The sequence below is a fragment of the Centrocercus urophasianus genome, unplaced genomic scaffold (assembly GCF_019232065.1).
Source record: "Centrocercus urophasianus isolate 14NV4802_14NV808 unplaced genomic scaffold, USGS_Curo_1.0 seq_446, whole genome shotgun sequence".
Lineage (NCBI taxonomy): Eukaryota > Metazoa > Chordata > Aves > Galliformes > Phasianidae > Centrocercus > Centrocercus urophasianus.
Genome location: NW_024885029.1, coordinates 19581 through 41634, shown reverse-complemented (window position 1 = coordinate 41634; position 22054 = coordinate 19581). Strand labels below are relative to the sequence as shown.

The 22054-nt window shown below is 56.0% G+C and overlaps 2 protein-coding genes across 5 annotated transcripts in view; both read left to right on the top strand.

Moving 5' to 3' along the window:
- Positions 1-755: 755 nt before the first annotated feature.
- SLC23A3 (solute carrier family 23 member 3) lies at positions 756-5231 on the top strand. The gene is made up of 13 exons (XM_042834285.1): positions 756-989; positions 1220-1380; positions 1830-1924; positions 2286-2359; positions 2600-2781; positions 2930-3053; positions 3428-3575; positions 3646-3893; positions 4051-4156; positions 4234-4401; positions 4555-4650; positions 4755-5105; positions 5193-5231. The coding sequence occupies exons 1-12, from the start codon at positions 756-758 to the stop codon at positions 5099-5101; spliced, it is 1983 nt and encodes a 660-aa protein (XP_042690219.1). The 3' UTR covers positions 5102-5105; positions 5193-5231.
- Positions 5232-6491: 1260 nt separating this feature from the next.
- Positions 6492-22054, top strand: part of NHEJ1 (non-homologous end joining factor 1) — a 31137-nt gene continuing 15574 nt past the window's right edge. For 3 of the 4 annotated variants that reach the window (XM_042834281.1, XM_042834280.1, XM_042834283.1), the window contains exons 1-5: positions 6492-6583; positions 6861-7046; positions 7450-7659; positions 8207-8345; positions 9482-9540. In XM_042834281.1, coding sequence (XP_042690215.1) covers positions 6861-7046; positions 7450-7659; positions 8207-8345; positions 9482-9540 — 594 coding nt within the window. In that variant the 5' untranslated portion in view covers positions 6492-6583. The remainder of the gene's footprint in view (positions 6584-6860; positions 7047-7449; positions 7660-8206; positions 8346-9481; positions 9541-22054) is intronic. The other variant, XM_042834282.1, reaches the window with a different exon arrangement.

Sequence of the window (22054 nt, the reverse complement as noted above, 5' to 3'; positions counted from 1 at the left end):
AGAGCAGACCTTGCACGCTGGAACTCAGAGAGACAAGGTCCAGGATCTCAAAACATGAAGTTAGCACTGTGTGGAAAGGGTGTTTGGACTAGGTGACCTCCATGCATTGCTTTCAACCAAAATCTTTTTATCAAGTAATTCCTCTGCAGTCATTCTGAGCTGTTCGTTACAACAAATTCATTCTGGCATTTTAGGCAACAGTTAATAATTATTATGGACACAACCCAGTTCTAATCACCTGAAGGACTGGGCAATTCTTTTCTTTTAGCTGAGGGCTTATAATACTGGTGAATGTGTGTACAAAATCCTGCTTTGAAAGTAAGTTTGGACTTTTGAGCAGAACTTAATGGTTGCAGAATCCTCCCTGTCTGAACTGGACGCCAGGAAATCTTCAGTTTGCTTGAGGAGGAGCAGCATGCTGTTCTGGAAGCTGGAGCCTCAGCTAATGATTCAACAGAGATTTCATGAGATTAAACTGTCAGTTAGCTAGGCTGGATCTTGAGGATGCTGCAGGTGGGGATGCTTCAAGCACGTGTGGAAAGGTGTCCTCTGAGCTCTGGCACAGTCCCTGCTCTTTGTGCTACAAGAAGCAGGGGTGGATGCAGAGCTGAGTGAGACCCAGGCTACAGGCAGTTGGTACTGTGGAAACATCCAGTTCCTAACCAGGGGAGGTTATCACCTGGCCCTTATGGTGACACCCATAGTGACACTTGCATTCCTGGCTGTAAGAGCAGGTTACTCACCAACTCAGGTTAATGGCTAACCCTAGGGCAGCTTCTGCAGAAGGTGGAAGTTCAGCCCACTATAGGGACTGCGTGGATTCCTTGGGGGGGGTGAGACCCTGCCCTGCAAAGTGGGTGGCAATTAGGGAAGGAAGCATCATGAATAGGGGCCACCATCCAGTGACTGGTGCTGGGAACCCTGCACTCACACCCTGCCCCTGGCCAAAGATGTGCTCCTGGATGCTGAGCTGCTGCTTAGCCCTGCAGGTAAGAAGGAACTGCAGTGAGATGGGGTGATGGCAGAGGTCTGGATCTTGTCAGAGGCAGGAAGAGGCTGCATCCTGCTATGGCAAGCATCCCTGTAGCTCTGGCCAGGGTGTGCTGGAAAGAGAGAGGACAGCAGGAGTAGTGCTGCACCCATGCAAGGTGTTAGGCATGGGGGTGGTGGCACTGGGTGCCATGGAATGTTGTGACCATGTGCCCTTTCCCTTCTGCAGCATCTTGCCATGCAGGCTTCTCTGCTCTGCATTTTCCATCTGTTACTGCTACCTGCCCTGTCTGAGGAGCAGCTCCGCACTCCAGCTGCCAGTGTGCTGCTGGCACGCAGCCTCTTTGCCTGTGGCATCTCCACATTGTTGCAGACCACCCTGGGAAGTCGGTGAGCAAAGGGAGTGATGCTGGGCCAGGGCATGGCTCTGCACCCTCTGAGCCTGGGTTTGGATAGGTTTGGATGGAGGTAGGAAGGGGCACAAGGACTGGGTTTTCCAAAATGACCCCTTGCCCTACATCATGGAACAGACTGTCCCCTCCCTGTCACTGCTGAATCCTTCTCTCACCTCTCCCTCCAGCATACTGCTGTGTTTTGCAGCTCCTGGCTGCCTTGCTCCAGCATCGTGCACAGCTATCATTGTCAACAATGATGTAGGGGGTGAGCATGTGCTTTTGGGGTGTGTCCAGAGGCTTTGCCAAGTGCTGTCACTCAGGATGTGCTAAGGCATATTTGGTATATGGGGATCTCACATCTTCCTACCCTTCAGCTCCTAGAGTTTTGAGAGATCTCCAAGCCCCTTTTTCTCCCTAACCTGACCTTGCTGTCCCCCTCCCCAGGCTGCCACTGGTTCAAATCCCATCATTCGAGTACCTGGTCCCTGCCTTGGTGCTGAGCTCCCACTTGTCCCTTGGAGTCAGTGAAGATGGGAATGGTAAGTGCAGCCCTGGAACCTCTCCCCTGTATCCTGTTGGATCGTAGGCCATGCCAGCGCATCTGGGTAGGGGTGAGGGATAGTAAAGGGTCCTGCTGGCTGGCTCCTCTGGTGATGGAACGCAGAACCCTGGGTACCCTGCTCACTTCTGGTTACAAAGACAACGTGTCTGGGGCCACGAATGATTTGTGGCTTATATCATGCCCAGAGCCAGGAGCAGTGCTTTCTGGGATGTGCTTGCTGTGCCCTTCTCCAGCCAGCAGTCCTATGTTGCATGCCTTCAGACCCGATGTTCTACAAGCTTCACCCCAGGTGGGCTCAATGCCTGTGAGTCTCACATCCTTCCAAAATTCCCTTCCAGGCATAGCTGTGGCCACTGTGTGCCCTGAACCACACTGCACCATCACGGAGAGCAGAACGGCCTCGTTGCGAGAGGTGGGTGCTCCTTTAGTGCTCCTGTTGCTATCTGTGCCCCTTAGCCCCTGTCCCACCTCTGCCATAGCTCTCCAGGGAATTGCACAAGGAGGTGTGCAGAGGTAGGGGGAATGATGCTGTACATGTGTTCCCCTGGGCTTGGGGTGAGCACAGGGCCGGAGCACAGGGAACAAATGTTCATTTGGGGGTGACTGGGAAGGATTGGGATGCTCTCTGTGTATTCCATTCTTTCCCCTGCAGGTGTCTGGGGCTGTGCTGATCTCTGGGCTGGTCCAGCTGGTCCTGGGAGCAGTGGGTGTGTGTGGCTGGGCAGTGCAACGCTGTGGGCCAATGGTCCTAGCCCCCAGCCTCTCTATCATCGGGCTGTCTGCCTACAAGGAGGCTGCTTTCTTCTGCTCTGCCAACTGGGGTGTAGCGCTGCTGTACGTCAGTCTGGGAGCAAAGCTGGTGTGCAGCCCTGTGTGCTTCCCTGCCATAGGGACGGGAAAGAGGCGTCCCCATGGTGCCAGGCACACGTTTGGAGCCCCATATCTGTGATGCTGCATCGTGCTGTCTTGTGCCTCTTCCCAGGCTCATGCTCCTCACCATCACCTTCTCCCAGCACCTGGGATCCTGCCGCCTGCCCTTCTGTGCCTGGCCCTATTCCCCAGGGGTCTCCATGGAGCCATCTGTCCCCACCTTGCGCACTCTCTCGGTACCACTGTTCACACACTGCTCAGCGTGCTTCATGTGGGCTCCTCTGGGGTCCTGGTAGGGTTAAGGGGAACTTGGTGGTCCTGGGGTGGAGTTGCCTGCTGGGGGCAGAAGAAGTGGGTGAGTCCTGGGGCAGCACCAGGGCCACGGAAGCATTGGAGACCTATGCAAGAAGGTGCTTGGGGCAGCACCGGGGGCCATAGGAGCATTGGGGACATAAGCAAGAGTGTGCTTGGGGCAGCACAGCTTGGGGTGCTCCCTGTGGGCTAAGGGGAGATGTGGCAGAGAAGTGATGGGGTGGTGGCACAATAAGCAGGGTTACAGCCAAGGAGAGCAGGCAGGAGGCCCTCTCCTCAGCTTTGTACTACCTTACAGGTCCTCCTCCCATTCGCTGTTGTCTGCACCATCTGTTCTGTCGTCCACCACTTCCATGTCTCCTGGGACTTGCCAGATCTTGCGACAGCACAGCTTTCCTGGGTCAACAGCACCCTTCACACCCCATGGCTTCAATTGCCCTATGCAGGTGGGGTTGCAGGGCTGTGTGTGACTGTCACCCCTTGGCAATGTCACTTGTCCCCTCTCCTCTCCTGCAGGCGAGTGGCCGCTACTCACCCCCCGGGCGCTGGCAGTGGGCATCGCTATGGCCTTTGGCTGCAGCATTAACTCTGTGGGCTGCTACGTGCTTGGTGGGAGGCTGCTGCGAGCCCCCCAGCCACCTCCCCACACCTGCAATCGAGGGCTGTGCTGCGAGGGGCTGGGCAGCCTGCTGGCAGGGCTGCTGGGTTCTGCAGGGGGCACGGCTGCCAGCATCGCCAATGCCTGTGCCGGTGGCCTCACACAGGTACAAATGGGGGGAGACTGGTGAGGGTGGGAACATGGAGGGTGTGGGGAACCTACTGCTGTGGTACTGGGCTCTGGCTGCTGGAAAAAAAGGGCTGAATGGCAAGTCTACATGGCAGGGTGGTTCTCCTCATCCCCCCCTTCCTTCTTGATGCTAGGATGGCTCTCGCCTCTCAGTGCAACTCAATGCTTTGGCAAGTGTGATGCTGGGCATGTCCCCAAGGCTGGTGGGATTCTTCGCTCACATCCCTCTGGCAGTTCATGGTTGGTGTTTTCTCCTCCCCCTGTGCTGCAAAGCAGCAATGTGTGCCCACATCCTGCAAGATTCCTGCCCCATGCAGGTGGTATGCTCTGCGTCACCTATGCTGTGGCCGTGGGCACGGGAATCTCGTACTTTCAGTATGCAGACATTGACTCTGGCAGGAACATCTTCATCGTCGGCTTTACCATGTTCATGGCACTGCTGGTGCCACGGTGGCTCAATGTGTCTCCAGCTCGCCTGGTCACAGGTAGTGGGGCTGTTCTGTGGGCATGGCAAAACCTCAGTCCCGTGGCATGGCAGCTACCTGTTCCTGCTGTCATGGGAGGCTGATCTTATGGCAGTTTCTGCCTCTTCCCTGCTGCTGGCTTGAGACATTTCAGGTCGAGTCCTGTCACTCCAGGCTGGGTTCCCTTGGACCTCCTTTTCCTCTCCCTGCTCGTGATGCCTGTCTTTTTAACTGGCTTCTTGTCCTTCTTTCTGGAGAACACAGTCTCAGGTAAGGGGATGCTCTGGATGCTGCAGTGTGGCCCTGTGAGTCCCTGTTCTCTGGACCTGGCTGCGGAGTGCAAGGGGTCAGTGCTCCTATCACCCTGGTTGCAGGCACTCTGGAGGAGAGAGGTCTGCCTGCTGACAGGGTGCAGCGGAAACCTGGGACAACTTCTGGTCAGCCCTCGAGAGAGGAGAGCAAAGCCAGCCCTGTGTATGGGCTCCCAACCAGGCTGAGGAGGCTGCTGCCCTCTTCTTGCAAAGCCTTCCCCTGCTGCTTCCTCTGCCCAGGAAGAGAGGATGAAAAGGAGGAAGAAGAGGATGGTGGCCGAGAAGCTGAGGAGGGGATGGCTGCTGCAGGGGAAGGGACACACTTGCTCCTGAAGCCTGGAACAGGGGAGATGCAGGCAGAGAGGCAGCCAAGCCAAGCAGAGATTCTCGCATGGCACACAGGGGCCTGAACAGGTAGGGACACCTCACGGGGGACATAAACCAGCCCTCCAAGGCAGCTTGTAAGCCTCTCCTCCTCGTTTCTCAAACCTTCATGGGCAGAAGGCAGAAGGGACCTGCTCTTTCACACTCACTGTGGACCTCATTCCCCTGCTTCGGAAGGGAGTTATAAAAACTTTCAACCACCTCTGTGCTTGGGCTTTCTTTTCTGGACAGGCTTTGTCTGGGAGGTGCCAGTCTATGACTGTGCCTGCAGAGAACACAACCATACCATGCTTTGCTGCAGCTGGTAAGGTGGGTGCCCCTAAACCCCATCTTCACCCCTTGGGTGCTATCACCTCCCACCTGCTGGGGCAGGGCTCGATGCTTTGGGTAGCCCAAAAGAGCTGTAGGTACCAGCCTTTCTGTATTGGCAATGTATAAAGGCAAGAAATGATGCCCAGGAGTGAGATACTGTCCCTTGTCTAGCAGTGCCAGAGTGCTGGGCTTCACATGGTGGATAAGCATTTTGCTGTTCATCTCCCATGGCAGCAAAAAGGCACAGGGATCCTCTGAGGAGCTGTCTGGTTACACTAGCAGCAGTGAGGTCTGCATCAGCTAAGCTCCGGTTGCAGCATTCACAGATCAGAGTTCAGGAGCATGGCCCTCACTCCCAGTGCTGCCTCCACCAGTTTGAACTGGTTCGTGACAGCCCAGCTGGGGAGGGATCCCTGCAGTTCCAGTGCACTGCAAACAAGGACAGAAGGTCTTGGGCTGGGAGGACATGGGAGCCGGACTACCGGAGTGTTATCACCAGGCTGAGTTACAGTACCAGGCTGTGGTTCCTCCTAGACTGGTCCCAAGGGGCACCATGATACTCAGGAGCACCCTAAGTTGGCTGCAGGGAGGGAAGAGAGTGTGGGTGCAGCTTCCTAAGGGCCAGCTGTTTTGCTGTCTCATATGTGCATGCAGAGGGCATGCAGAGCAGGGACTCGCTCAGGCAGCATCCTGTGTCCCAAACTCTTGCACTACAGCTCTTCCTGCACCTAATTTGGCCGTGCACCCCACACTCTCCTGCAGCTCAAGGCCATATTTTAGCCATGCAAATCTTCTGGGACTACTTCCCCTGTGTACTGCACCCTGAACCTAGCTGCTGGGTGGGGACCTGCAATCTTGCTGTGCCCCAGAGCACCCCAGAACAGCAGCATCACGAGTACATGCCCCCATGGACACCCCCACAGTAGCTGGGGTGAGCAGTGAGCCCAAGGCTACCGTATGCCATCTGCCAGCACTGTGATGCAGGCTAGACTTCCCCCACATCCCAAACGCTTGCACCAAATTGTTTCCCCGTGCTGGTGACGTGTGGCACTGCACATCCCAGTGTGCACCGGTCCCTTTGCGCAGCACGGAAGAGAACAGCATGCTGGGAGCCGTAGTCTGGCCCTCACCTCCGGCCTGGCTGCTGCAAAGCGGGCTGCCCGCAGCCTTGGGCTGCCCACTGCTCTGCTCCTTGGGTAATTGCACCCACAAAGCCCCATCCTGCTGGGCAAGGCACCTGGGCACCTGCCTGGTGGGCAGAGGGTGCCTGTGCAGAGCCGGGCTGGGATCTGCCCCGTGCCGGTCCCAGCAGAGCTGTGCGCCCATGCAGGGGTGCGTGGAGCTGCCTGAGCAGCTTCACCCTGGGCAGCACAGAGGGGCTATGTGGGATTCAGACCCAGACAAGGGTCTCCGTGAGGTTGTCCCACAGAGCTTTGCCGGGGACGAGGCAGAGACCTGTTTGTTCTCTTGCAGATGGAGTGCTCCGAGGAGCTGGAGAGCAGGCTCCTGACCCAGCCTTGGGCTTCTGTTTGCTTTGACGAGTCCACTTTTATTGCCAAAGCTTGCTTTGGGGATACAGGCTACATGCTGCTGATCTCCGACCTCAGTGGTGTCTGGTACGAGAGTGCTGACGCGGAGGCTGTGGAGCAAAGGTCCAAGGTGAGTGTCTGGAGAGTCCAGGGACTTCTGATCATCCTCGTGCCAGCTGATGTCCCAGCACAAAATACTGGGTTTCACAGCAGCTGGCGGGGTGCAACAGCAAGGCTGGGATACAAACACCCACCCGAGCAGTCCTGCTGCTGCTGTGCTCCCCGCTTCCTGGGTAGGTTGGGGTGGGGGAACATCATGGGGCTGGGATTCACAGCCTAAGGGTGGCTTTTCCCAGCACTGGGATGCATGCACAACAGCGATCTGTCTCAATGCATGCTGGGGCTCCCGCTGGTGGTTTTGCTCCCAGAAACACCACCTGAGCTGGAAGAGACCTCAGGGCTGAGACCTCAGCCTCAGGGCTGAGCAGAGCTACCCAGAGCCCACCCGAGGGCCCTCCCTTGCTTTTCCCCAGGAACTGAACAAGCGGCTGACGGCCCACGTCTCCTCGGTCTTGCAGCGCCTGCACGGCCTCCTGAGCCCCGCGCTGGCAGGGCAGCCGCACGCCGCCACCTCCTTCTCCTGCCAGCGCCCGGCCGGCGGGCTCAGCCTGCGCGTGAGGAGCGAGCTCTCGGGGCTGCCCTTCTACTGGGACTTCCGCTGCCGCCCCGCTCCCGTGGCGACGGTGAGGCGGACCGCGTCGGGGCGGTGCGGGGCTGCGGGTGCGGGCGGGCTGTGAGGCACCAGAGGGCGCCCTGCGCTCGCTCTAAGGCTCGTGGTACCGGCCTCGCTGACAGCCCCGAGTCCGGGCGGAGGAGGTGCGGAGCGTTCTCCCTGCGCTCTGCGGCGTGGCCGGGCTGAGGGTTTGCGTGCCCAGGGCTCTGCCGTGGGGAGCTGCTGCCTCTTCTGGTCTCCTTTTCCTCCAGCTGTGTTTGGACGCCCGAGATCCTTCTGATTTTTCACCTAGTGTAGCTGTTTTCCTGTATAGCGGCACACAGATCCATGGGGAGGGTCTGGGTGGGCCCACCGAGGGCTGGGGGCACAGGGTGGGCTCTCCGTATCCTGCTCTGCCCCCCAGGTGGCACAAGGAGCACGGCCGCTGTACCCTGTCCCCACTGGGCTCCCGCACGCGCTGCAGCTCCCAGCTGTGAAGTGGCAAGGATAGGGTGGAGGGATGTGCCGTGCAGCATCCTTGCTCCCTTCTCCTTGCTCACATCTTAGGCCCATCCTAGGTGTGCCGTCACCTTGTGCGTCCCCTGATAGGGATGAGCCTGGCTTTGCAGCACCAGGTGCAAGAGCTGACCTCCCTGCTGCTCCGAAAGGATGCTGAGATTGAAGACTACAGGGAGAGCGGGGCCACTCTGAGCAGAGGTGAGGAGGCTCAAACAGCGAGCTGGCATGCTCTGTTCCCCCTGGCTGTCACCCAGCTACACTTGCGTTTCATGTTCAGCCGCTCCAGCAGCAAGACGGTAGCTGGGAGGCTGGGGAGAAGCCCCTTGGGGACAGTGAGGGGAGGAACAGCCCTTGACTGGTAGCTGGAAGACTTGGGGAGTCGCCAAGGGGCTCTCCGCTTTGCTGAGAGCACACTGGCTGCTCCCCAGGAGCCTGTGCTGAGGCCAGCAGGGGCTGGTCCTGGAGCCGAGTCTGGTTCCTTCCTGCAGAGCTCTTGGAGAGCAACCAGTAGCTCCCGGCTTGACTGTGGTGGAAGTGCAGCTGTGTGCATGGGCCCCTGTCCAGCATGCAGCCTGGTGTGGAAGATAGGAAGGTGGAAGCCCCCAGGGGAGGACATGGGTTAGGTCCTGCTGAGGGGACTCTTGAAGGGTGCTCTCTGTCCCTGAGAGTGTCTGAATGCATTCAATCTGCCCAGCCAGCTGTGCTCACCTGCATTGTTCTACAGAGCTTGGAGCAGCTGGAAAACCTGGTTGGGGTCCAGGCAGTGATACTGGTGGGTTTCCCTTGCATTGCTCAGCATACCTGAGCAAAGCTGCCAAGTACTTCTTCAGGCAACACCTTTGCAATGATGAGAGAAAAATTAGTGTAGAGTGAGGTATAATGGGGATTTGTCCCTGTCCTGCAACACGAGGACACGGTCGGGTTCACCCCCAGAAAAGCAGCTGGAGATGAGCAGCTCCTGATCCCCTGGGTGCATCGCTGAGCAACGTGCAGACTGGAGCAGTGCTTCCAAGATTCTTCACATGTGGACAAGTCGTAGCATCTCCACAGACCCCAATCTGGGTTGTTCTTGAAGCTGGGGTAAAGCATCAAAATGTAATGGACACCTCTTGCTAGGGGAGAAACCAGCCCATGGGCTGCTACAGAGGAGCACCTGCACCTTCGGGTAGCTGAAGGATGTGTCCCCAGAGCAAGGACCTGCTAGGTGGTGTGGCTGGCTCAGGGGATGACTGCTGTTCCCCTGGAAGCCGCAGTCCCAACAGGCAGGAGAATGTGAAGCTGGGCTAGGAGATCCGTCTGTCCCCTCTCTGACTGATTCCTGCTCCCCCTTGCAGATCGCCTGCGAACAGAGCCCTTCCAGGAGGAGACATTTCTGCAGAACTTCATGGCTGAGGTAAGGAATGGTGCCAGTCCTCCTCCTTCATCCAACCGAGGTGTTGTGAGGAGCGAAAAACAGAGGCCCCAGTTTGTGGTCTGCTGGGCTGGATGGAGAGCCCTGGTAGGGATGGCTGGACTTGGCTAGAGGGGGGTAATGCTCACTGTGCTCTCATGTGTCCCTCCTTGAGCCCTTGTGTCTGATCTGAAGGACAATCTGGGCTGGGGACGTGTCTTCCATTGGAGATATGGCACCGTGTTTTGTTACCCTCTCACTGCTGCCTGGCTGCTGGAAATGCCAAGGCTGTGAGCCGAGCTGGCTGCACTGAGAACAACTTCCTGTGGACCTGAAAGCCTGACGTTGACAGCAGGCAGAGAGCGGATGAATGAGGAGATGCCGTCTGTTCTGTTTGGTTCATCTTTGGCTTTTAGGAGTGGCTTCGCAGTGGTTGATTGTGCAGCTTGTTCTTAAGTGTCATGCCCACCCCTCACCCCATGGCACGCTTGGCTCTGAAATCAGATACGTGTTTTGGAGAAAGTGAAGTTGGAAGCAGAAGCTTTCCTCTGTTCCCTTTTTATCACAGAAGCACTAAAATGGTTCGAAGCAATGTGGAAATGTCAGAAATTATTTGATACCGATGAGCGCAAAGAGACTCCAGAGCTTTTGCTTGCCAGCTGTGCAGGAGTGGGGAGCAGTAGCAGGGGACCCAGGTATCAGCTAGGAACACAGAGCGTGGTGTCACACATGCTGCATAGAGAGGATGTTGCTCTGTGGGACATGTGCTGATGTTCTTGTACAGCGGGCTATACACCATCTGCAGAGCTTCTAAAAATTAGAGGCGATCCTTCTTTACATAGGAGGCATTGCATCCAGTGCAGGCAGCTTTCGTTTCCCCCTGGTTATGATGGATAGAGACGAATTCATTGCTGGACTGAAACTTAGAGGTTGCTTAGGGACCGATGATCATGACCAGATTACATTCACCCTGGGCAAAGAAAGGACATTCCTAAATAGTAATTTATATCCTTCATGCTCTGAAAGGGCTAATTTCCCAAAGCAGGGGGAAATTATGAGTGAAATCAGCTAGGAGGAAGCATTTAGATAGAAAAATGTGAATGAAAATTGTGAGCTCTTTCAGAAGAATCTCAGAAGCCAAAAAAACCACAATTCCACAATCAAGAAAGAGGGCAGCGCTGGCCGAAAGCCCGTTCTGGTTCAGCGGCAAAGTGAAGGCAGCAATTAGAAATAAAAGAGCAGTTTATAACAAATGGGAGAGCAGGAGTAGATAGCAATCCATATAAATTAGAAATTATGAAGTGTAGAAAATGGGTAACAGAAGCTAAAGACATCAGGGAAAAATCATGGCAAAGGACAGAAGGAAAAGATTTTATTTAGTGCATTAGGAGAAAACCCCAAAGTCTCAGCGACGGGCTGAGCTTGTTAGTAGGTGGAGGTGGTAAGATGATTGATAGTGAAGCAGACACGGCAGAAGTGCTGGACAAATGTTTCCGTGCTGCTGCTGGAGGGATGCAGGTGGACGTGCCGGTACTGGGAGAAGATGAAGTATGTCTCTGTCCAAGGGATGGATGCACAACATCTGCTAAAGATGAATGTGGGGTGGAAGCTTGGGGTCTATGCTCTAGGGCATGGGAGAAGCTGCTCGGTGGTGCTGGAAGGCTGCAGGAGGGAGGGGGGAGCTGCTCACTTTCTCTGTGCAATTCCTGGAGAACTCCCACTGTGAATTTTACAGAATCTCTACCAGGATTTCTCAGCCCTTTTCCCAGGCTGAGCATTCTTTGGGCTCTTAGCCTTCTGCTGCAGAGAAGTTGTTAAAGACTTCTGCATACCTCTGTGTCTTTTCATTTCTACTGCATCCTTTTGGAGAGGTGGCACAAGGGCTGCATGTACCTGGGATGGATTCACCCCAAGGAGCACCGTGATATTTGCTGCTGTTTTTCCTCTTGTCCCCTCATCACTCTTGATTTCCTTTTGCTCTTCTGGCTGTGAGGCTGGAGTTTCCAGACACCTCATGGCATCAGCAGGGCATCTCCTTGGCAGGAGCTGCTGCAGTGTTCTGCTCAGGGAATGTGAGGCTAGTTGGAGTAGTTTAAACAATCTAGTTATCTCTGCAAAATGGGCAGGTATTTCAGCACTGTGTAGCATTGTAGTAGGAGCAGCAAGAGGTGCAGGAGGGGAAGAGGGTCCCTCTGGGCACACTGCAGGATGCTGGGAATGCTGCCACCAGCTCCCATGCCTGGGTTGTAAAAAAGATACTGGGCAATCAATGCGGAGTCACAGGAATTAATTGAGGGCTAGAGAGAGCTTGGCATTGAGCGACTTGGAAGGCAAGAGCTCTGTCTAGCTTATCAGAAACAAAATTGAGAGGTGCTTCGATTGCAGTGCATGAGGGTCTTTACAAGGAGAAGATGCTGGTTAGCAAAAGGCTCCCTTTAATCTAGCAAAGAGCAGTAGGATGTGAGCCAAGCACAGGGAGTCAGAGCCAGGCGATTCCCAGCTAGGACAAAGGCACATGGTTTTGCTCCTGAGGGTGATTAACAACTGGGATATGTTCCCAAGGGTAGTGGTTGAGTCTCCATCTCTTGATGTCTCCAAAAGCGGGCTGGGAGCCTGCTGGGAAGCAAACCAAGATGCTGGGCTCAGTATTGGGCTGTGCGTGGTTAAACATCAGTGGCTGAGAGGTCAAATGGAGAGCTCTGATGGTCCCTTGTGCAATGGGACTGTAGACTGCAGATGTTTAATGAGGAGGGCAGCGTGATGGGGTGCGGGGCCACAGGATGCAGGAATGCACTCCATAGCTTTGCCTGTGGCAGCCTTGAAGCCTCAACTTCCCAAACTGGTGCATGCCCCATGGAGAGGAAAGGACCTGCCAGCCCCAAGGGCAGAGCTGCACGGGAGCACACTGCTAAGCATGCCTTTTCACAGGGCTCTGAGGCCAGGGTGTTGTAACTAATCGCGGGGAGTTTTCCAGCAAAGCCCTGGGAATATTTATACGTTTAGGAAACGACGCTTTCACACACGCAGTTTTTGGCAAGTGTTCACTGCTTAGCAGCTGCCTGAACTCAGGCAGAGCTAAGGGAGAGCAACGGCCACGCGTACGGCGAGGTGAAGGCGGCAGCTTTTATTGGCAAGCCCAGGGGCTCAAATGGGGAGGGGGAAAAGTGAGCAGCTGCAGGGCTGAGCACCTTGGGGCTGTTGGTCCAGGGGCACACATCTACAGCAGGCACTGCTGCAGAGCCCCATGGTGATGAGGGTCATTTCTCCTGCACTGGCCCAGCCACAGAGCAGTCAAAACCACTGGGATAAACTCACAGATACGATCAGTTCAAATATAGCCCCTGCGCCCCAGGATGCTTCACCCTGCATATTTTTATCTCCTGTGGCCGGTGAGCGCTGGGGTGGATGCTCCGCACCTCCGGCCGCCCTGTGCACTTGGCTTGTGGTGCAGGGCCCCGGCAAACAGGACGTGGAGGGTTCACCGGTTGACCTGGCCCAGCGAGGAGGAGGATGTGCCATCAAAACAAGCAATGCTGGAGAGGAAGATAAACAAACACCAGCTTCCAGTGTGGCCCCGGCTGAGGGCAAGTGGGAGCTCTGGGCTGGGGCTGGTGGGACGGCAGGGCTGACGTCAGGGAGTGCGGGGGTCAGAGCCCCATCCCATTGTTCTGCAGCAGGGCTGGGACAGGGCCAGGCCTCTGTCCCCATCCCACAGGGCACAGGGGCATGCGGGCAGGTGGAGGGCTCTCCCTGAGGTTGCTGGCTCTCACCTGCCTGGTGCCAGCACGTGCAGCCAGCCACCTGCCCAAGCTCTGCTCGCCCACACCATTCTGCCTCTCCCTTTTAATGGGTGCTAAAAATAAGCCTGGGGATGGGAGCTGCTTCTGGCTGCCCATGGGTGACCCTGGCTATGTGTTGGGGAGGGCAGGGACCATGTCCATCCTGCAAACCCAGCGCGCTGTGGCAGGGTGGCAGAGGAGGAAACAGCCTTTTGGCTCCTTCTGATGACAAATGGCTTTAATTAGTGCAAGGTAGCTGTGGCTTTGCAGCTGCCTCTGGGCCAGTGGCATGGGCGTGATGTGGGGCACACATGGTCTGTGGCACAGGGTGATGCTGCACGTGCTCATCTGTACTGGGCTCCATCTGCATGGCACAGGGAAGGGCCACAGTTCTGCGCTAGCAGGGACAAGCCATGGGTCCTCATGGCAGGGTGGAGGTCAGGGCAGATGAGGAACATGGGACTGGCTCTTGGGGATGCCTGGCTGGAAGGAGCAAGCCCACATATGCATCCAGGCCTCAGAGGTGCGCTCATCATTGAGCAAAAGCACACGTGTTCGTGCTGGCACTGACGTGCGCATTGGGCAGAACGCAGCATCCCATTTCTGTACGCTACACTCATTTCTGTGCACCCGTCTGCAGGTTGTGGGGAGAGGGGCAGTTTGGAGTGAGTGTGGGTACCCACAGCTGCATGGGAGCTGACCGCTGTGTGGGCGCCCGGCCCGCCCCGTGTGTTTGCCACTGAGGCGCGTGGCGGGCGCAGTGTGGCTTTATTTATTTATTTGCTCAGGCACCATCAGGTGAGGGGGGCCCTGACTGGGCCGCACTTTCTGGGCCGCCGCCGGCAACCACAGGCCGCTTACACAAGTGGTGAGTCAGTGGAGCTGCACACTGCTAAAACCAGACTTGGCATGGGCACTGCGGGACAGCGGGCTGCCCGAAATAGCGCCCAGACCGTGGGCAAGGAACAAACCCCCTCTGGCACAGCTGGGGCCTTGCTGGCTGCCTGCCTGCTGACTGTGATTGCTCCATCACGGCAGCCCATCCTGCCCTGTTAGGGCTAAGGATGCACCCTGTAGGGTGCCTGCTGCAGTGTGGGGCTGGTAGCCTGACCCCAGTGGCTGTGGCTGCATCCAGCCACAGTCCTTGCACTGCGTGACCTGGAGAGCATGTGACACAAGCTGGGCACAGGCAGCCCGTGTCACCTGGAGACTTTTTTGGGGATGAAATTTTGGGCTCGGTCATTATGACGATTCTCTCTGGATCGTGGATCCATGGAGATGCACCAGTGTGCATGTACAGGGATGTACAGGCACAAACAGGGAGCCCTTCTTTGCATATGAGGGCTTTCTCATCCACTCTGTGCCATGCCATGCTATGCTGTGCTTTGCAATACAATGCTATGTCATGCCATGCCATGCTGTACCGTCATGGTGTGCCATGTCATGCCATGCCATGCTATGCTGTGCCATGTGATGCCACGCTATGCCATGCTGGGCCATGACACACTGTGCTGTACTCTGCCATGCTGTGTCATGCGATTCTATGTCATGCAGTGCCACATGGTGCCATGCTGTGCCAGGATACTGTGCCATGTTTTGGTTGTTACTAGACCCAAGCAGAGGGGTGTCACAGGCATTCTGGCAGCAGGGCCCAGAGCCCCTCTGGTGCAGCAGTGGCCCCAGCCCATGCATGGGCATCGACCACGCAGGGGATGATTGATCTTGCGTCAGTAAGCAGTGGTTTGAGTCAGTGCCAGGCCTCAGCTCAAATGGCGGCATTGAAGGGGGAGAGCCCCTTCCCCCTCCGGAAAGCAGAGCAACTGCAGGGCCTTGTGAGGGGCAATCTTGCTGCCCTGACAGCCCCCGGCCCCACTCCCTTGGGCTGGGGCTCTCATCCCCATGGTTTACACACTGCTCCCAGCTCTGCAACCGAGCCTGGCCTGAACTGTATTGGGAGCAGAGGAGAGAAAAGAGTGGGTGAGAGGACAGTGCATTGGTGTCATCTGCTCCTCTCCTCTGCTCAAGGCAGTGCCTTTCCCAGCCCTGCAGCTTGGGATGTGGCAGCAGCTCCTGTGAGCAAAGGGGGTTCTGGGGAGGAGAACAAGATGAACTGTGACAGGGCCATTAGGAACTGCTCTGTGTCAGTGTAGGATGTGGCAGCTTCTCCATCCCCTGTGCTGGGTCTGGATGAGAATATTACTTTCTTGTCATTTTGGTCCCTGCTCCCTGCCTGCCCATGCAGGCATAGGCTCCATCCAACTGTGCGCATCTGGGCTGGCTGCTGCGCACCCAGGGGCACATCCTGCCCCCCAGGCGCACGCCCCAGCAAAGCCATAGCATTCCTGAGGCTGCCTGCTCCCTCTCGGCTCGGACCTTTGTGTACTATTTATCTGTGTGAGGAAACAGAGCCATTCATGTATTTCTCTGCCTATTTATACCTCTCCCTTTCCGTATTTAGTGTGTGCGCAGGCAGAGGGGGCAGCGTGCGCCGGGGCGACTGATGTTCTTGGCTCCAGTGCTGGCTGGAATTTCGTCCTGGAATGTCTCCTGAACCGCTCTGAAAACACGAATAAATCTCTGTGTGTTGTGTGCATGTGTGTACACAAATATATAGACAACTTACAGACACCGAGCCCTATGGGGGCATTTGTGAGTTTTGCTATTTAAAGACACAAGTAGTTATAGGGCTCTCAGTGAGCCCAACACCTCTGTATCAAAGGGATGCGGGGCGTTTTGCTAGCGGCCTGGTATTTGGGAGATATATGGCCCTTGCCCTGCCCTCCCTGGGGAGCTGAAGCAGTGGCCAGCTCCAGTTCCCCTAGTGCAGGCTGTGGTGCCTTCAGCGTGTTAGGGAGAGAGTTTGGGGGTACTTTTGTGTCTAGGGCTTTTGGAGGGCCAGGTATTGTCTCTCCACCACAGTGCTCATGGCTGCCTGGGAAAGATGAGGGGCAAAACAGGCATTGGGTACCAGGTCCTGATGCGTGCTTGTATGAGCATCTTCTCTGGAAGCACTGGAGTAGCTGGTGCTCACAACTGCCAAGAAAAGACAGTAAAAAGGAGAAGGAGGAGGAAATAGAAACTAGGTGTCAGGAATTGGGCACTATTCCCCAAGTGGGAGACTGAGGGCAACTCCTGGGGATGTGCTGACGGCTGCCTTGCTGGGGATGCTGGGTGAAGCCCTGGCCAGGACCAGCAACTCAGAGGGCTTCCCACCTCCAGGGGTGACAATGGGAAGGATGCTGAGGCTGAGCTGGGCAGACAGAAGAGGATCAGGCCGTGTATGGCACCCATGACACAGCAAGAGAAGGGGCATGGCAAAGCCAGGTGATGTGGGAGTGGGCATGTGTTTCAGTCCAGCTCAGGGCAGCGCCAGCTTTTTGTGACCTGGGTGCTGAAAAACCTGATATTTCAGGCTCAAAATGCCCATGTTTGGTCTCTGGCCAAAGATGTGTTTGTGGGTGGGGGAAATTTGAGCAAATTCCTGCTGTGAACACAGCACGTGTGCACGCTCGTGCGGGTGTGTGTAAAGGGGAAATACAGTTTTCCTTTTTAAAAAAGCACCACTTATTTTTATACAGAACTCCAGAAGGACTGAATGTGGAAACTTGGCCTGTCAGCAGCTGTCACAGGGGAGCAGGTCCCTGCCTGAGTTTGGGGGGAAACCACAGCTGGGTGTTAATGGGACTGTTAATGAATTAATGTTGGCTGCCGTGTGCTAGGGGGGAGCGCACAGCCCTTCCTGGTACACGTGCTGAAGCCTGGCTATGGCTCACGCATAGGATGGCTGCACTTTTCCAGAAAGCTCCAGCTCTGAAGCCGCTGCAGAGGCCAGGTGGGGCTCTCCTTGTGCACCTTAGCTTCTCCAGTGCTCTATATTATGGCACTTCCTGCAGAAGCGCTGCCTGTCTGCAGCCAGATGTGGGGTTAATTCTCTTACTGTCTCCCCCAGAGTGTGGAGGAGTGCTCACATAGATGTGCATAGAGGTGCAGTGAAGCTTAAGCGCCATAACCTGGTTAGACTAAAAATGGGGAGCAAACAGACAGGACCTGGGAAAGAAAGAGCAAATTCTTTTTCGTGGAGATCTTCACTCTTCTCCAAGGACATCTCCGCTCTTCACCGTGGACATTTCCTTTCTTCTTCATGGGCGTCTCCTGCTGCTTTTGACTTCAGGCTGTGTGGGTGACATCTCAGCCATGGAGAAGCCCATGGCATCTCCTAAGGATTCCACCTCTGGTACCAGTTAGCAATTGAGAGCGTGAGTCAAGAGGAAGGGTGACCACGGCATGGGCGTAATTACGATATCAAGGAAGGGCTGGCCGTGGCGAGGAAGGAAAGACCACACCAAGGAAGATGGTCATGCTGAGGAAGTAATGACCATGCTATAGTAGGGTTGACCATGCCCAGTAAGGAACTGTAGGGTGGAAAGGATGCTGCTATGGATAGAGACAAAGAGTGAGACTGAATTAGTGGGCCTTGCTGGGAGGAAGGCTGGAGGAGCCCAAGCATGGATCTGGATGGGCTCTGCCGGCCCCATGCTTGGCCCCAGAAGATCCCAAAGCCCAGCCTGGAGGGGCTCTGAGGCTCCTCTGTGCTTGGCCACAGCTCCCAGGGCCCGGCCTGGCTTTTGCAGGGCTCAGAGCCCTTCCCAAACCCATCCCAGACAGACGGATATCCCAAAACCCACTGGCCACAGAACCCATCCCAGGGGCCCCTGCTCTTGGTCCCCCTATGTGAATGGGGTGGTGTGCATGTGCCCAGACTGTCCTCTTCTGTGACTGTACAGTACACACGGCTAAATATACGTCTGTGCAGATACAGGAATCCAGAGGGACCGAGTGATGCTCCCTTTCTATACCTCTTTTCATGGGGAGAGCTAATGAGATTCATGTCATTAAAGGGCTGATGTTTTGTGGGATGGGAGCCTTTTAAACGGGATGTGTCCTGGCTTAGTCATGGCAAATATTTACCAAAAAAAAAAAAAAAGAGGAAAAAAAAAAAAAGGGTCATACCATATAAAATTAGAGTTCTGAAAATAGTATTTAGAGCAAGTGAGAGAGAGGAACCTAAACCAGAAAATACAGCCCAGTCTGTTCAGGAGTCAGGGGAAAAAGAGAGAGAAGAAAAAAAAAAAGCCAGAGATAAAACGAGAGAAACCTCGGCAGTAAAAACAGCATCTTGGTAAATAGACTATTAAAAAAATTCTGACCTGCTTTATGGCTTTCTTGGCTGCCGTTCAGCTGCGCTGCCCTGCCGGCACGGAGAGAAGGTAGTGGGGCCGGCGTCTGTGTGGATGCTCAGAGCCCCGGGACGCGGCTCCCCCCGCAAGCAGCCACGGGGCGTTAAATTTAGCCACATAATGATGGCCCTGACGAGGCAGCCTTTTGTAGCCACGCTGTAATTACTGCCTGGCTTATAAATTTTATTTTTCTTATTATGTTTCCTCCTCCTCCTCTGCTGGGGAAGGGGAAGGGGGGCTCCCATACCCCTATCCAACCCACAGCTCTCTGGGGAGTGGGGGTACGGCTGCAAGGGATGAGGGGACGGCTGCTGAGCCCCGTGCTGCTCCCTGCATGGGCAGGGGGCTCACTCCACCTTTGGGGTTGGGGAGAGCGGTGAGCTAAGCTGGCCCAGGCAGGGTCCCCATGGCACAAAGCACGGTGTCCTGGTCTCTCTGGGACTGAGAGAGGTGGAAAGGGCCAAGGCTGGCTCTGTCCCCATCATCCTGTGGCCACTGCGCTGGGATGGGGCAGGGGGACAGAGCTGGTGCAAACGGGGGACAGTTTCAGACCGGGCAAGAACGTGCCAGAAAAGGTCTGGTTCCCCTCTTGTTTTCCCAAAACAAAGGAAGCAGCCTTGCATTGCTGGAAGTCGCGTGCTCAGGCTGCGCTGCCTTGTTATCATCCGATAACCTGACGACCCAGGAGCTGCCCTGCTCCTCACCCGCCGGGATCGCACTACGGGATGCGAACAGCTTCCGCATTAGCTGCCCTTTGCAAGGATCTGCTTTCCGCTCTCTGGGCTGGGGGACGAGGGGGGGCTGACTGTGTGACAGCTCCGGTCCTGAGCAGTGCAGGTGAGAGTGGAGGGCAGCAGCGGTGAAAGGGCAGAAAGGATACAGGTGGCCTGGTGTGCACGGGTGTTGCCATCCCATAGCAGATTTGGGGTTCTGCTCTGCCTTGCTTTGCCCTTTGTATCTTCACTGTTGTCAGGGCAGTTGGCGCTGCGAGAAAAGGGCAGTCAGAGCTCTGTGGCCAGATGGGGTTGCTGGGCATGGTGGGCAGCATGTGGGGTGGGGACCCTGGGAACATGGTGATGCGTTTGAAGCTGGAAGTCTTGCCAAGTGCCGAAGAGCTGGGAGCAGAGCTGGCACTGCCTGCTCATCTCTCCATCTTCAGCCTAGCAGTGCAACAGTGCTGAGGCACCACGGGGACCCCAATGGAACTGGTGACTGGGGTGACGTGTCCATCACAGCAAGGAGCTGTCTGGGGAAGAGTGCCCTTGGTATAACAGAGCATGGGGGACATATGGGACTTGTCCCATGAGCTGTGCCCAGAGGACCACCTCCTACCAGAGCAGCCACTTTCTTGTTCCTCACGCTATAAGGGCTCTGTTCAGAGCCAGGATGACCCTAGGCAACCTCCATCCCTCACTCAAGCGCCCATTTCAAGGCAGGTGAAACAATACTAAATCAACTCCTTTGAAGCCTCCCGGCCCACAGTCCCACGGACGTGCCACTCTCCCTTTCCCCCATCAGCTGTGGGCATGCCGGGGGCTTGGCGTCAGGCGCAGGGATTCAGCACCAAGGTGGTCGCGGGAGCCCTTGGGGCTGCGGAATGGCTTGGGAGCCCGGCTGGGGACTAGGAGACAAAGTGCCCTTTCAGCCCTGGAAAGATGCGTGTGTGTGTATGTGTGTGTGTGTGCATGGAGGTGAATGCCCTCAGCCCCGGGGAGAGCAGAGAGCTGGCTGTGTGCAGCCTGTGGAGCAGCCCTGCACGTGTGCCGCTCCCGTGTGTGCCTTTCCGTCCCGGTGGATTTATGTACGTCATGCGTGCGCCTTACTCATCAGGGTGTTTTTCTTTCCTTGTTCTTGGGTCTTCCCCCCTCCCACCCCCACGATGCATCTATAATTCTTATAGTTTTTATTCCTTTATTTTTATTTTGGAAATCACCGGTTTTGGAAGTCCTTAGGAAAATAAACGGTATTTTTAGAGTGTGTCTGCCAGGCTGCTGATCCCGCCTGCCCTATTCGTCGCTTATTCACTATTTGTTTAAACTTTCATTCTCCCCCACCGCTGCATCCTGGTGATGGGGTGCAGAGCAGTGGGCACACACGGGGCTGAGCAGCATGGCAGAGTTGTAAATGAGCAGAAGGCAGCTCCAATCTGGCCTTTATTGAGGTCCGGGCTTGGGTAGCGCTGGAGTAGCTTGCCCTGTAATCAGCCAGCCACCAGAGATGGTCGGCCTTGTAATAAAGCAGCTCTATATTTATTTGTTCTGTTTATACCCTGCTCTGTAATAAGTTGGGAGCCCTCCCCAACCCCTTTTTCTTTGGGTCTCCAAAGGGATCTGTCATCCCGCACTAAGTGCATGTTCCTGCAGCTGGAGCAGCCGTGCCACATCTGGGCAGAGCTCAGCCATGCACCTCTCCCTCCATGTGCCCACCACCATCCTGTTGTCTGCATCCCAGCCCTGTCCCCCTGCTCACCCCGTGCCTTTTCCAGTGGTCCACGCCCCCCCCCCCCCCCCCTTCCTTCCCCCTCTCACTCTTTCAGCCCTGGGTCTTTTTAAAATCTGTTCATTAAAGGCAGCTCAGTCGCCCTTCTGCCGGCGAGGCTGGAACACTGACAGCCTGTTTGCCCGCCTGTCTGTAATTAAACTCAATCTCGGGGTGAATACAACAATGTGACTGCACAGAATAATTCCTGGAGATCCTGACGCCGAGGAGGAGTGTGGCCTGTGAGCAGCCCATTCACGCCTGGATTGCTATAAATACTTTACTATGTGGCACTAAGAAAACTTCAAGCCCTACTCCCCCCCCCCCCCCTTTTTTTTTTTTATTAGTACTACATAATATAGGAATTGTGCGACTTGAAGGTTCCTCCTGTGCCTGCCTGGGTTCACAGGCCTGGGTGTGACCTCACACTGCACTGGCTGAGCACAGGAGCCTGCTGCCGTGCCCAGGGACCTCTGCGTTGTCTCCAAGCTGTGCCAGGGGATTGCAGGTGGCCCTGTGCACCCTCTGCTCCCTGGGAAGCATCCCTGGGCTGGCCGGTGCAGTGCCACATCTGCACATGCAATGTGCAGGTGCATTGCAGATGTGCACACCCCAAGCTGCTGGAGAGGTAGGGGACAAGGGACAGGGCTGCAGACGGGCATGCCACTTTGCTGCTGGCAGCAGGCAGCCAGAATTCACGTGAGGCTAACGCTGTGTTTGCGCGGCCAAATGTAATGTTGGCTCAGCCTGGTGCTTTGGGGACAGCAGTGTGTGACAAGGACACGGCAGATGGCGCCCTGTCACCAGCTGCAGAAGGCTGGTGGCCCTCGGCTCCCGGCTGCGTGCTGCTGCGGTTGTGCAGCTCTGCAGCATTGCACTGCAGCTCTGCATCCCAGCACCACTTCACTGCATCCCGGGCACTGTTGCTGCAAGCGTCGGCGCTGCGGTTCCGCATCCTGGCTTTGCACCTCTGCTCTGCACCCCTGCAGCCTTGGCACTGCCCATGCTGCCTCGGCATGTCCT